This window comes from Oncorhynchus kisutch, linkage group LG17, assembly GCF_002021735.2.
Source record: "Oncorhynchus kisutch isolate 150728-3 linkage group LG17, Okis_V2, whole genome shotgun sequence".
NCBI classification, from domain to species: Eukaryota; Metazoa; Chordata; class Actinopteri; order Salmoniformes; family Salmonidae; genus Oncorhynchus; species Oncorhynchus kisutch.
This window is the reverse complement of record NC_034190.2, coordinates 40,356,221-40,370,035: the sequence shown is the minus strand read 5'-3', so window position 1 is coordinate 40,370,035 and position 13,815 is coordinate 40,356,221. Positions and strand designations below refer to the sequence as shown.

General features: G+C 43.7%; 1 protein-coding gene across 1 annotated transcript in view; it reads right to left on the bottom strand.

Annotated features, from left to right (window-relative positions):
• The window catches only part of LOC109907665 (oxysterol-binding protein-related protein 10), a 143,518-nt gene that overhangs the window by 34,058 nt on the left and 95,645 nt on the right, over positions 1-13,815 (bottom strand). Inside the window, exon 7 of the mRNA XM_020505763.2 lies at positions 7,432-7,559. Within this exon, the coding sequence (XP_020361352.1) occupies positions 7,432-7,559 (128 nt within the window). The remainder of the gene's footprint in view (positions 1-7,431; positions 7,560-13,815) is intronic.

Here is a 13,815-nt window from a genome sequence, read left to right as displayed (position 1 = left end):
TTTGGAATGAGATGTTCGACAAGCAGGTGTCCACATACTATTGGTCATGTAGTGTCTGACATCACACATGGCAGTATCCATTCATTCACATCACTATCTTCTGCTACCCTCTACTGGAGAGAGGAATGACCACTGAATGTATTGAAAGTGTGTAGAGTATAGGTCCAAGTGCAATGTGTGAAGGAAATGTGGGTTGGTGAATTGGACTGTCAATGCTAGTAAAAAAAAGCTAATGTATGCCTCAGTTACATTTAAAAAAAATCTTATACCCTGTGGGTTGAAAGTCATTAAATGGGAAGATCCCCCCCAAAACACTTCTGTTCCCTTCATAGCACTTGCCTTGTTATTTGTCAGTACCCCAGACAGTTTTTAGGTCCATTGCTTGACTATTTCGACTTCAGAATTTTTATATCAAAATGCTACATTTCAGAAATGACCTAAAATACATAAAAAATGATGTGTATTTATCGTTACATTAACATCAAAGTGTCTCGGCATTGAATTGAAAAATGTTTGTTAAAGTATTTTTTTATGTAACAAGTTTTTTTTAAAACAAAGACCTACTTAGTGCTCATACACTTAGGTTGGAGTCATTAAAACTGGTTTTTCAACCACTCCACAAATACAAACTATAGTTTTTGGAAGTCGGTTAGCACATGTACTTTGTGCATGACGCAAGTAATTTTTCCAACAATTGTTTACAGACAGATTATTTCACTTATAATTCACTGTATCACAATTCCAGTGGGTCAGAAGTTTACATACACTAAGTTGACTGTGCCTTTTAAACAGCTTGGAAAATGATGTCATGGCTTTAGAAGCTTCTGATAGGCTAATTGACATCATTTGAGTCAATTGGAGGTGTACCTGTGGATGTATTTCAAGGCCTACCTTCACACTCAGTGCCTCTTTGCTTGACATCATGGGCAAATCAAAAGAAACCAGCCAAGACCTCAAAAAAAGTGTAGACCTCCACAAGTCTGGTTCTTCCTTGGGAGCAAGGTACCACGTTCATCTGTACGAAAAATAGTACGCAAGTATAAACACCGTGGGACCACACAGCCGTCATTTACAAATGTAAATGAGAACTTGTTCTCAACTTGCCTACCTGGTTAAATAAAGGCGAAATTAAAATAAAATACCGCTCAGGAAGGACAAGCATTCTGTCTCCTAGAGATGAATGTACTTTGGTGCAAAAAGTGCAAATCAATCCCAGAACAACAGCAAAGGACCTTGTGAAGATGCTGGAGGAAACAGGTACAAAAGTGTCTATATCCACAGTAAAACAAGTCCTATATTGACATAACCTGAAAGTTCGCTCAGCAAGGAAGAAGCCACTACTCCAAAACCGCCATAAAAAAGCCAGACTACGGTTTGCAACTGCACATGGGGACAAAGATCATACAGAAATAGAACTGTTTGGCAAGGGGGAGGCTTGCAAGCCGAAGAACACCATCCCAACCGTGAAGCACGGGGGTGGCAGCATCATGATGTGGGGGTGCTTTGCTGCAGGAGGGACTGGTGCTCTTCACAAAATAGACGGCTTCATGAGGGAGGAAAATTACGTGGATATGTTGAAGCAACCTCTCAAGACATCAGTCAGGAAGTTAAAGCTTGGTCGCAAATGGGTCTTCCAAATGGAAAATGACCTCAGGCATACTTCCAAAGTTGTGGCAAAATGGCTTAAGGACAACACAGTCAAGGTATTGGAGTGGCCATCACAAAGCCCTGACCTCAGTCCTATAGAAAATGTGTGGGCAGAACTGAAAAAGTGTGTGCAAGCAAGGAGGCCTACAAACCTGACTCAGTTACACCAGCTCTGTCAGGAGGAATGGGCCAAAATTCACCCAACTTATTGTGGGAAGCTTGTGGAAGGCTACCCAAAACATTTGACCCCAGTTAAACAATTTAAAGGGAATGCAATCAAAATTCTAGTTGAGTAAACTTCTGACCCACTGGGAATTTGATGAAAGAAATAAAAACTGAAAGAAATCATTATCTCTACTATTATTCTGACATTTCACATTCTTAAAATGAAGTGGTGATCCTAACTGACCTAAGACAGGGTATTGTTACTAGGATTAAATGTCCGGAATTGTGAAAAACTGAGTGTAAATGTATTTGGCTAAGGTGTATGTAAACTTCCGACTTCAACTGTACATCTAAAAACTCAAGCAAAACACCTACAAACTGTCTGGGGTACTAACAAATGGCCAGACAAGTGTTAAGACGGGCCCAGGAGTGTTTTGGGGTGAACTTCCCCTTTAAACAAAGTAAACATCACTAAAATATTGTATTCTGAATACTCTGTGATCCTTTGTTTAGATTACAAAGCCCTGTCCAGGTCATTTGGGACAGCAAATACATGTTGTTCAGTCATTATCCAAGTTTCAAAGTTACAGCAAATACATGTTGTTCAGCCATTGTCCAAGTTTCAAAGTTACAGAAAGTACAGATCCATTTCCTTGCCTCTCTGGTATGAGGAATTGAATGAAATAGCTGTCATTATTCCTCTACTAGCAATCTACTCTGCATACAGAATAGTGATGCTGGGACTATTGTATTATACCTGCCAAAATATTGCATGGGGTATTGGAAATACATAAAACCACCTGATTTCTGCTCACACAAGCACTTTAAATCCCATTTTTCCTCGGCACACTCTTACCCCCTGCCAGATGATGAAGTGCTTTCTCCTGATGTTAAACGCCATTTTAAACATAATGTTTTTACTGCTTCTGTTCTTCCTGAATCAGTAGAACAAGTCTAATGACTGATGCTGCTTTAAAAAACAGAGAATAAGCATAGAGTCAAGAGTGTATGTAAACTCCAAGAGCTACACACTTCACCTTGGCTTGTGTATGGGGTTACAAAGGCAATGTCACAGACGAGTCAAGGTGTGAACGGACTATATAGTAATACTGCATGAATCTCCTTGCATTTTAGAGCCATCAAACCACATATTCTGTGACACAGACACTTATATGTCCTACAGTAGGCCATAGTATAGCCTTTAGCCCATAATGAGAATGGCTGCCAAAGAGTAAAAAGAACCTCCGCAAAGAAGTATGATGCTGTGGCTACAATATACACTGCTCAAAAAAATAAAGGGAACACTTAAACAACACAATGTAACTCCAAGTCAATCACACTTCTGTGAAATCAAACTGTCCATTTAGGAAGCAACACTGATTGACAATACATTTCACATGCTGTTGTGCAAATGGAATAGACAACAGGTGGAAATTATAGGCAATTAGCAAGACACCCCCAATAAAGGAGTGGTTCTGCAGGTGGTGACCACAGACCACTTCTCAGTTCCTATACTTCCTGGCTGATGTTTTGGTCACTTTTGAATGCTGGCGGTGCTTTCACTCTAGTGGTAGCATGAGATGGAGTCTACAACCCACACAAGTGGCTCAGGTAGTGCAGCTCATCCAGGATGGCACATCAATGTGAGCTGTGGCAAGAAGGTGTCTGTCAGCGTAGTGTCCAGAGCATGGAGGCGCTACCAGGAGACAAACCAGTACATCAGGAGACGTGGAGGAGGCCGTAGGAGGGCAAAAATCCAGCAGCAGGACCGTTACCTCCGCCTTTATGCAAGGAGGAGCAGGAGGAGCACTGCCAGAGCCCTGCAAAATGACCCCAGCAGGCCACAAATGTGCATGTGTCTGCTCAAACGGTTAGAAACAGATTCCATGAGGGTGGTAATGAGGGCCCGACGTCCACAGGTGGGGGTTGTGCTTACAGCCCAACACCGTGCAGGACGTTTGGCATTTGCCAGAGAACACCAAGATTGGCAAATTCGCCACTGGCACCCTGTGCTCTTCACAGATGAAAGCAGGTTCACACTGAGCACATGTGACTGACATGACAGAGTCTGGAGACGCCGTGGAGAACGTTCTGCTTGCCTGCAACATCCTCCAGCATGACCGGTTTGGCGGTGGGGCATTCATGGTGTGGGGTGGCATTTCTTTGGGGAGCCGCACAGCCCTCCATGTGATCGCCAGAGGTAGCCTGACTGCCATTAGGTACCGAGATGAGATCCTCAGACCCCTTGTGAGACCATATGCTGGTGCGGTTGGCCCTGGGTTCCTCCTAATGCAAGACAATGCTAGACCTCATGTGGCTGGAGTGTGTCAGCAGTTCCTGCAAGAGGAAGGCATTGATGCTATGGACTGGCCCGCCCGTTCCCCAGACCTGAATCCAATTGAGCACATCTGGGACATCATGTCTCGCTCCATCCACCAACGCCACGTTGCACCACAGACTGTCCAGGAGTTGGCGGACGCTTTAGTCCAGGTCTGGGAGGAGATCCCTCAGGAGACCATCTGCCACCTCATCAGGAGCATGCCCAGGCGTTGTAGGGAGGTCATACAGTTACGTGGAGGCCACACACACTACTGAGCCTCATTTTGACTTGTTTTAAGGACATTACATCAAAGTTGGATCAGCCTGTAGTGTGGTTTTCCACTTTAATTTTGAGTGAGACTCCAAATCCAGACCAAATCAATTCCATTGATAATTTGTGTGTGATTTTGTTGTCAGCACATTCAACTATGTAAAGATAAAAGTATTTAATAAGAATATTTCATTCATTCAGATCTAGGATGTGTTATTTTAGTGTTCCCTTTATTTTTTTGAGCAGTGTATTTCAAAGTCACCAGGGGGCAGGCTTGACACCAGCTCCTCTAAACTCTACCAAGTTCATCCCTGCAGTTCTGACGAGCACATGTACCCCCTGTCAATCACTCTATGCACCACATCCATTAGCCACCTCTATCATCTCAACTCCTGAAAATCACTATAGTTCAATGGCCCCATTTTTTTTTTTAAACATCCACTTGAGATGAATCCTTTCCTCATATCTCTAACTCCTTCTTGACTACTCTCCTTACTAAGGCAGAAGCAGAAGATGGCAGACGCTCTGTCTTCCCTGATTGGAGCGAGAATAATGAATCGAGAATATATGAGGGTGTCGGCTATCATTAGAAGATAAAACTGTGTGTCAAGCTGGACTAATGAGCCTTGGCAATTAGCTCCATCTCCTCTTTGCCCTCTTCCTCGACAGGCCCCTCCAGTTCTAGAACCGTTAATGAAATGTTGGTTTCACACATCAGAACAAAGGTGGGTTGGATAAGTAGCTAGCCGCTAGTCTCGACACACAGTCTGGGTGAACTATCAGAAAGTTTCAAGTTGTGATTGTTTTTGGTGGACTCTATTGCTGTGACCTATAGACAGACCGGATATGCAACCTAGTCCAGATACACAGCACAGAAAATCTTGACCAATGAAATCACATGAAATATTTACTGTATATGGCACTCAAAGCAGAGTTCCAAAATAACTTTTCAGCATGTAATAGAAAAACCCTCTAACCAGACTCTCTACCTCTTCTCTAACTCTGCCACACACCAATTCCAAGCACTCACTGGAAATCCTCTATACATCACAGCCATGGGGGATTTGATCATACGGAAGCCCCTAGCCAAATGGGAGAGAGCCCAGATGAGGCTGGCACCAGCACCACCACACGTAACCATTGATTTATCCTGTCGACACACCAAGTCACCTGACCATATCAAACTTCCACATTGATTTATCTAGCACCCTCTGCAAAATTAGACTGTGTGGAAATGATCGACGTAGTTCAATTGTAGGCCTAGTAAACTGCCTTAAGCATGGATTACTGGACTTAGTCTTATTATCAATGTTTGACCTATTACGATGAAAATGTACAGGGAATCCATAGAGTAGTAAATGTCACCACAGAGACACATTAAGCGATTACAGTCCTCAGTCTATTACTTATTACTACTTTACCATACAAAGCCTGTTACATTACATTTCAATCCTTCTAAATTACAAGTTGGGTTTATAATACATGTTGTATACCTCATGATGGTATTTGTCTGGATTGCAATTATTCTCAGCACGCATCAAGATCAAAAAGCCACTTAACCAACCAACCCCCCCCCCCCCCCCCCCGTTCAACCTCATTGTGTATTCTGATTGAGATTTGTGTACTGACATGGGTGTTGAATTAATCTATCCTCGTGAGCCGCCCGATCCCGTGAGTTGACATGAAAACGCTGCACGGATATAATAGCGCAGCGATAATCAGTCTGGTAATTACGAGGCTAGAATGAATCTGTAATGACAAGCATTTATGACAAAGTAATGTTCTAATTGTAACATTCGACAGGGTTATTATGCCTTAGCATGACAGCCGATGTGTTAGAGGGGACAATCTCCTCATTAGTCTTGGTCTCATTCGGAATGTAAAATATCGTTCAACTGGGATGATGGAATAATAATAATGTCAGAATCAAAGTTCAATGTGATTCAAATGACAGAGCGATTTCTGTGACTTTGTAACTCCCCTGTTCTATTAGATATTCATGGGAAGCCCCCCCCCCCCCCCCCCCCCCCGCCCACCCCCACACACACTAACCGGCACTAGCATCACTATTAACATTTTAGAAGTGCATTGAGTTCCTACGCCCCTCTGAGCAACACAGTCACTGCAATGGAATTTCACAACAGAGGAAAAACGCAATCACAACAATAGACAAACACAGTCTGCTTAAACTAATAACACACAAGAGTGTGCAAAGCTGTCATCAAGGCAAAGGGTGGCTACTTTGAAGAACACTTTAATAGTCTTCACTACTATTCTGGAATGAGTAGGTGTATAGAAACACTGATTGGTACTGTGTATATATATATATATTACCTCCACTAACCTGTACCCCCTGTGCATAGCCTCATTATTGTTACTTCCTTGTTACGCTTTAATTGTTTCACTTTAGTTTATTTCATCAATATTTCTTTAACTCTTATTTTCTTAAAACTGCATTGTCGGTTAATTAGGGGCTTTGTAAAGTAAGCATTTCACGGTTGTATTCGGCGCATGTGATGAATAGAATTGTATCTTATTAGACTGTATTTCCTCTCCTTGCTCTGACACAGGACATGACTTAGATACGCTGAATTTCTCTCTCAAGCGTGAAAGCACCACATGAAAAACAAATGTTGTGTCTGACAATATACAGCAAGTTTTATGCTCACAGTGCATTCGTTAAAATGTGCATGAACTTGTTTCTGTGCATGATCAAGATATGCATGGTTATGATTGGTTCAAAATGTCTTAATTGATAGGCCCTTATCAGTTGATGGCCTGGGTAATACCTCTGCTACCCTTAGAGCGGGCGCAGATGGAGAGATCTTTGGAAGCAGTCATGTCGTCTCCTCTGTCAAGTTACAATAAACCACCACTTTCGAGATGCTTCTGAAGAACCTGGCCCCTTTAACCGGGGATGAAACACACACGCGTACAGACACCCCAGAGGCTCAATGTGTGAGAGTATACTGCATATGGTGAGTAATTAAGGGGTGTGTGTGTGTGTGTGTGTAAAAATCTCCCCTTACCTCAGCACCATGGGGGCTTCTTTTCCTGAGGGCTGGGGAGGGCTCTGCAGAGCGTAGAGCGGTTGGGCCACCGTTCTTTAGTTGCTCCCCCGAGGGGGAATTTGGTACAGTCCACACAGGAACACCATCTGCAAAAGGAGCATTAGAGAGGGTCAGAACCAACTGATTTCAGACCACGTTCAGGGGGGGGTACACTGACAGCTGGGATGTATGAGCCTTTGGCCAGATCTCAAGCTTCATTGATCCGTATTGATTGACTTACACCGAGTGTAAAAAAACATTAAGGACACCTGGTATTGACTGACTTACACTTAGTGTACAAAACATTAGGATTTACCTGGTCAGTCTATGATCCCTTATTGATGTCACTTGTTAAATCCACTTCAGTCAGTGTAGATGAAGGGGAGGAGACAGGTTAAAGAAGGAGTTTTAAGCCTTGAGACAGTTAAAACCTGGATTGTGTACATGTGCCATTCAGAGGGTGAATGGGCAAGACAACAGGTTTAAGTGCCTTTGCACAGAGTATGGTAGGAGGTGCCAGGCACACCGGTTTGAGTGTGTCAAGAACTATCAATGCTGCTGGGTTTCACACTCAACAGTTTACCGTGTGTATCAAGAATGGTTCACCACCCAAAGGACATCCAGCCAACTTGACACAACTGTGGGAAGCATTGGAGTCAACATGGGCCAGCATCCCTGTGGAACGCTTTCCACACCTTGTAGGGTCCATGCCCCATAACTCAATATTAAGAAGGTGTTCCTAATGTGTTGTACACTAAGTGTATATTGATTTACTTATACAGTATATAATGCTGTGTATAGACAGTATATGAATAGAAAAGGTGTATATAGCAGTGAACTATCCTCATCATTCTCTATTTTCTTTGGAAATCAGATAAGCTAATAATTTTGAAACCAAAAAACAACGGAGATAGATATGGAATAGGTATATGAGGGTGATCTAGCTGAACCTATCTGCCACTCAAAGACAAGACAACAGGAAATGTAATCTGAGTGTTTTTGTGAGTATACGGACGTTGGTAACACTATTAAACTGAAGGCCATGACTTTCCTTTGACAAGGTGTTCTGTGTATTTCCAGAACCAGTCTAGTTGAAATCTAACAGACAATTTACAGGACTGCTGCAATTGAGGTAATAGAATATGGGAAGGAATGCGAGAATAGAACAATCACATTCTTCCACTCGGGGGGGGACGAGAGTGAGCCGTTTCCAAAATGATAGGAAGAATCAAAATGGAACAATGCATTCTGACAGACATTGGTCAGAAAATGACTGGTCATTTGTAAATGTGTTTGATAAGAACTAGTCCTACATACTGTGTGAATACATTTAGGATATGAACAAGTTATGGAAACTGTCAACTGTGAGCAAGATGTCTTTGTGTTGTGTTTGTGCCTATGATGAGGTGATTTATTTTTCTTGCTTGTTAAAATACAAGTCACGACTTCCCAGATATCAAGGACTAGAAATGGAGAGGGAGGTAATTGTAACCTGTGTATTTAATTTGTTCCCCTTCCCCCTGCATGTCATTCAGTGCCAACCTGTATGTGTATGGCCAAATCTAACATGATCTACCAGCGGCATGGGACCGTTTCAGTTGTTTAACCATTTTGATGAGCACAAATAACCCAACCAAATGAAAGACCATACAAATAGTGTCTGTTGAGAAGCTAAGCTCTGCAGTGCCCGCCTTGACACGTGATTGGTCAAGCCACATGACTCCGGTCTATAATTAGTGTACACCCACGCAAGTTCAGCTACTTGTCTCGTAGGATGAGCTGAAACGCAGGCTGCGGCCTACCTAATGCAAGTCCACGCAATCAAGACCCTGTAAGTAGAGCGCTGCTGAAGACAGTTTCCAAATTCCATTCCTCCCCCAGTTGAGATTGGGTTAACTCTAATGCACCTTTGTCTCTCTACTCTCTGGTGTCCATTATTGATGGTCCAGTTGAGCCGAGTCGACTGGCGAGGTGCCCAGGGTGTCAGAATGCTTTGACACTGCCCTCCATGCAGGCTTCTGTTGATCTGGCAGGCAGAGCCCTCAGTACACAGGGCAGCAAACCCCTACCGTAGCTAATGGTATCCTCCATTGAAAAATGCATGCACATAAGAGAGTACTGTATAATAAGTGGCAGCACTGCGGAGGACCAGCATATTTTGCATTACTGAGGTCCCTGCTTTTGTTGCATTTTCTCTCCCTATTTAGTCTGTAGTTAAAATAAATGTACACGTGTTCAAGGAACAAAGATAAGTCGTGAAGGAACTAATAAAATATCCTTTGTAAGAGCATAAAACATTTGTTATATGTGATGCAATTCGGGCTGGGGGGGGGGGAAATTATCACTGCAGTTGTCCATTGTTTTGGGGAGAGAAAATACATTTTCTCGTGCCAGGAATTAATCGTTGTGTCCTCCCTATTCAAATCTGGATGATATCCAGTGGCTGTCACTGAACAGCTGTGAGCTTAGTGATGGTCACACAATGAAGATGATGCACCACCAAAAGCAGAAGAAGCACCTAAAAGAGAGAGTGTGTCAATGAAAACAGACATGGGTGTGAACAGGGTTACGCTGCAGGCCAGGAGTGTTGTACAGAAAAATTCATGCACTACAGTATGCTTTTCAAAATGGCTTTGTCTTCCATTTCAGGGCTGAGACCTCAATGCGCCTCATTTGTGCCGCTTTACTGGCTCTAATGAGGACCGCCACAGGAAAAGAAGACCCAGAGTTACCTCTGCTGCAGAGGATAAGTTCATTAGAGTTAAATGCACCTCAGATTGAACGCTTCACAGAGTTCAAGTAACTGACACATTCTCCCTCCTCCCCACCTCCCATACAAGAAAGAAGTCAAAACACACTCAGCCCTCTCATTCATTTGTGTGAAATGCCACTTGATTTGCCCCTAGTACCATTTGGAGACATGGCACATTTGCTAGTTATTTCACGATGGGGATAAAATAAAACTCTTGGCGAGGCAATTCATTCCTTCATGGATTTTGATCTGCAAAAAGGAAACACTCCACGTTAAGCATTTGAAATGGGCCGTCAGCAAGCTGTGTAGTAGTGGGAGCACGAGAACCAAGCTGTGTAGTAGTGGGAGCACGAGAACCAATCTGTGTAGTAGTGGGAGCACGAGAACCAAGCTGTGTAGTAGTGGGAGCACGAGAACCAAGCTGTGTAGTAGTGGGAGCACGAGAACCAATCTGTGTAGTAGTGGGAGCACGAGAACCAATCTGTGTAGTAGTGGGAGCACGAGAACCAAGCTGTGTAGTAGTGGGAGCACGAGAACCAAGCTGTGTAGTAGTGGGAGCACGAGAACCAAGCTGTGTAGTAGTGGGAGCACGAGAACCAATCTGTGTGGTAGTGGGAGCACGAGAACCAAGCTGTGTAGTAGTGGGAGCACGAGAACCAAGCTGTGTAGTAGTGGGAGCACGAGAACCAATCTGTGTGGTAGTGGGAGCACGAGAACCAAGCTGTGTGGTAGTGGGAGCACGAGAACCAAGCTGTGTAGTAGTGGGAGCACGAGAACCAAGCTGTGTAGTAGTGGGAGCACGAGAACCAAGCTGTGTAGTAGTGGGAGCACGAGAACCAAGCTGTGTAGTAGTGGGAGCACGAGAACCAAGAACGCAACGAGCAGCCAGTTCCTCCATGACATCACTCAGTAGGCCACCCAATAGAATGTACAGGGTTTCCTGTAAAAAGACAAAGACCTTTAAAAAGCTCCAGGCATACAGTACCCACAGCGCCAAAGAGATTTCTAAGGGGGTGACCCGCAGTGACCGTGCCAATCAGCCAATTTGCGGTCCCGACCTCGTGCTTGGCGGGCGCCATACAACAATGTGACCCTGCCCATGCAGTGGCTGTTGCAAGGGTTGGCTCAGGACAGTGTGGAATGGATGTTGCGCGCCGCCCCCCCCCCCCCCCCCCCCCCCCCCCCCACCCCCCCCCCCCCCCCCCCCACCCAAACACTCCAATGCCAGTGTGCCACAGTCCTAATCTGGAATACATCCATGCCACCCTAGTGAAGGTGGCACCGGGGCACAGCAGGTCCCCCACAAGACAACGCGTTGTGAGCAAGGCAGTGGAAAGAAGCTGGTTTGTACTTGCGGCCTGGCGGTCCCACTCCACACCACCCCCTGTCTGACGTACAGGGCAGGGTGACTGTTAGGACATAAATAAGAACACCAGAAGAGAAGACATAAGGAGACAGAGAAACAACCCCCATCCCAACCATCATCCTCATTCCTAGCCAAACCATTACATCTACTTGCACCAGACAGAGGTTGGTTGTTCATAAGTACTGCTCTAGGGTCAGCTCAACCCCAACCTTATGTCAAATATAACCATGTATTTAGAAGCGAAACTGATCCTGAACTTGGAGTAAAATGTGAAAAGCTGGAAGGTTTTCTTGAATGGGCGAATCCTAACTTCCAAATGTTCGGTTAGTCTTCCATTGACATCAAAGCAAAATGTGGCTTAAGTGGAAGGCCAGTTTTATTGCTTCTTTAAATCAGGACAACAGTTTTCAGCTCTGCTAACATAATTGCAAAAGGGTTTTTCTAATGATCAATTAGCCTTTTAAAATTATAAACTTGGATTAGCTAACACAATGTGCCATTGGAACACAGGAGTGATGGTTGCTGATAATGGGCCTCTGTACGCCTATGTAGAAATTAATTTTTTTTTTATCTGTCGTTTCCAGCTACAATAGTCATTTACAACATTAAATGAACATTATGGCAAACAATTAGTATTATATCAAACAATTATTGTGACTCATCCTATATTGTCCATAACGTCTTTTACTCCCTCGCAACAGTTGTGGGATACACAGCCACACACTCATACAGAAAACATTTGACCTCTGTCATTGCCAGCAAAGGGTATATAACAAAGTATTGAGATAACAAAAGTTTATTGACCAAATACTTATTTTCCACCATAATTTGCAAATAAATTCATAAAAAATCCTACAATGTGATTTTCTGGATTTTTTTCTCTCATTTTCTCTGTCATAGTTGAAGTGTACCTGTGATAAATTACAGGCCTCGCTCATCTTTTTAAGTGGGAGAACTTGCACAAATGGTGGCTGACTAAATACTTTTTTTGCCCCACTGTACACACACACACACACACACACACACACACACACACACACACACACACACACACACACACACACACACAACCCCTTTCCCCCACAACAACCATAGACTTAACAGTTGCACCATCCCAGAGCCCAACTCAAGAAAGGTCTTGATTTATGAATGCATATACAGTTGCAGCTGTAAAAGAAGGCCTGCAAGACTGAGCAAAAAATGGGCAGAAGTGGGGATATTTGATTAACCATTGCCACGTCCTAGATGATGGAGATAAACCCCCTTCCCCTGAAACACCCACAACACAGTCCCCCGTATTGACCATATTCCCAAGCATCTCAGTGCAGTCAGACCTTTGATTTTGTGTCACCAGGGCTACTATAATATACCCCCTCTCTGAATGTCCGAGTGTGACCCCCTCCCCATGGGTTACTGCAGCTAGTGTTGCCAGTACTGCCACTGCCTGGGTGGGGGCAACCCACAGGAATCCCCACCGGCTAGTTACAAGGTCGTCAAGGTTCTCATTTGCAGCTTTGAGAATTTCCTTGTGTAGTATGCTCTCCCTTTAGGGGGCTTTGGCTTTGCATTACCAACCCTGCCAAGCAGGCTCAGGATCTTGAGGGGGCAGTGCTGCTCTAGGTCTCTGACCACATTTCGGCTGCATACAGACCACTTACAGCAGGCCCATAAAACAGCTAGGGACTTCTCCTTAGTATCTGGGTCATTCAGGTGGGTGTCTAGGGTATAGGGTTGTGGACCGTTCCATCAATATAGGATCATAAATAAATACATTTGATGTATAATTTATTTAAAAAATGTAGTTCCCCATGATGGGACAATAAATAAATGAGATGTATAATTTATTTTTTTAAATGTAGTTCCCCATGATAGGGCAATAAATAAATAAGATGTATAATTCATTATAAAATGTAAACTAAAATGTCAAATCCAAATAACTTCACTGATCTTCATTGTAAAGGGTTTAAACACTGTTTCCCATGCTTGTTCAATGAACCATAAACAATTAATGAACATGCACCTGTGGAACGGTTGTTAAGACACTAACAGCTTACAGACGGTAGGCAATTAAGGTCACAGTTATGAAACCTTAGGACACTAAAGAGGCCTTTCATATTTCTTTTGGTGAAAAACACCAAAAGAAAGATGCCCAGGGTCCCTGCTCATCTGCGTGAGCGTGGGTTAGGCATGCTGCAAGGAGGCATGACTGCAGATGTGGCTAGGGCAAGAAATTGAAATGTCCGTA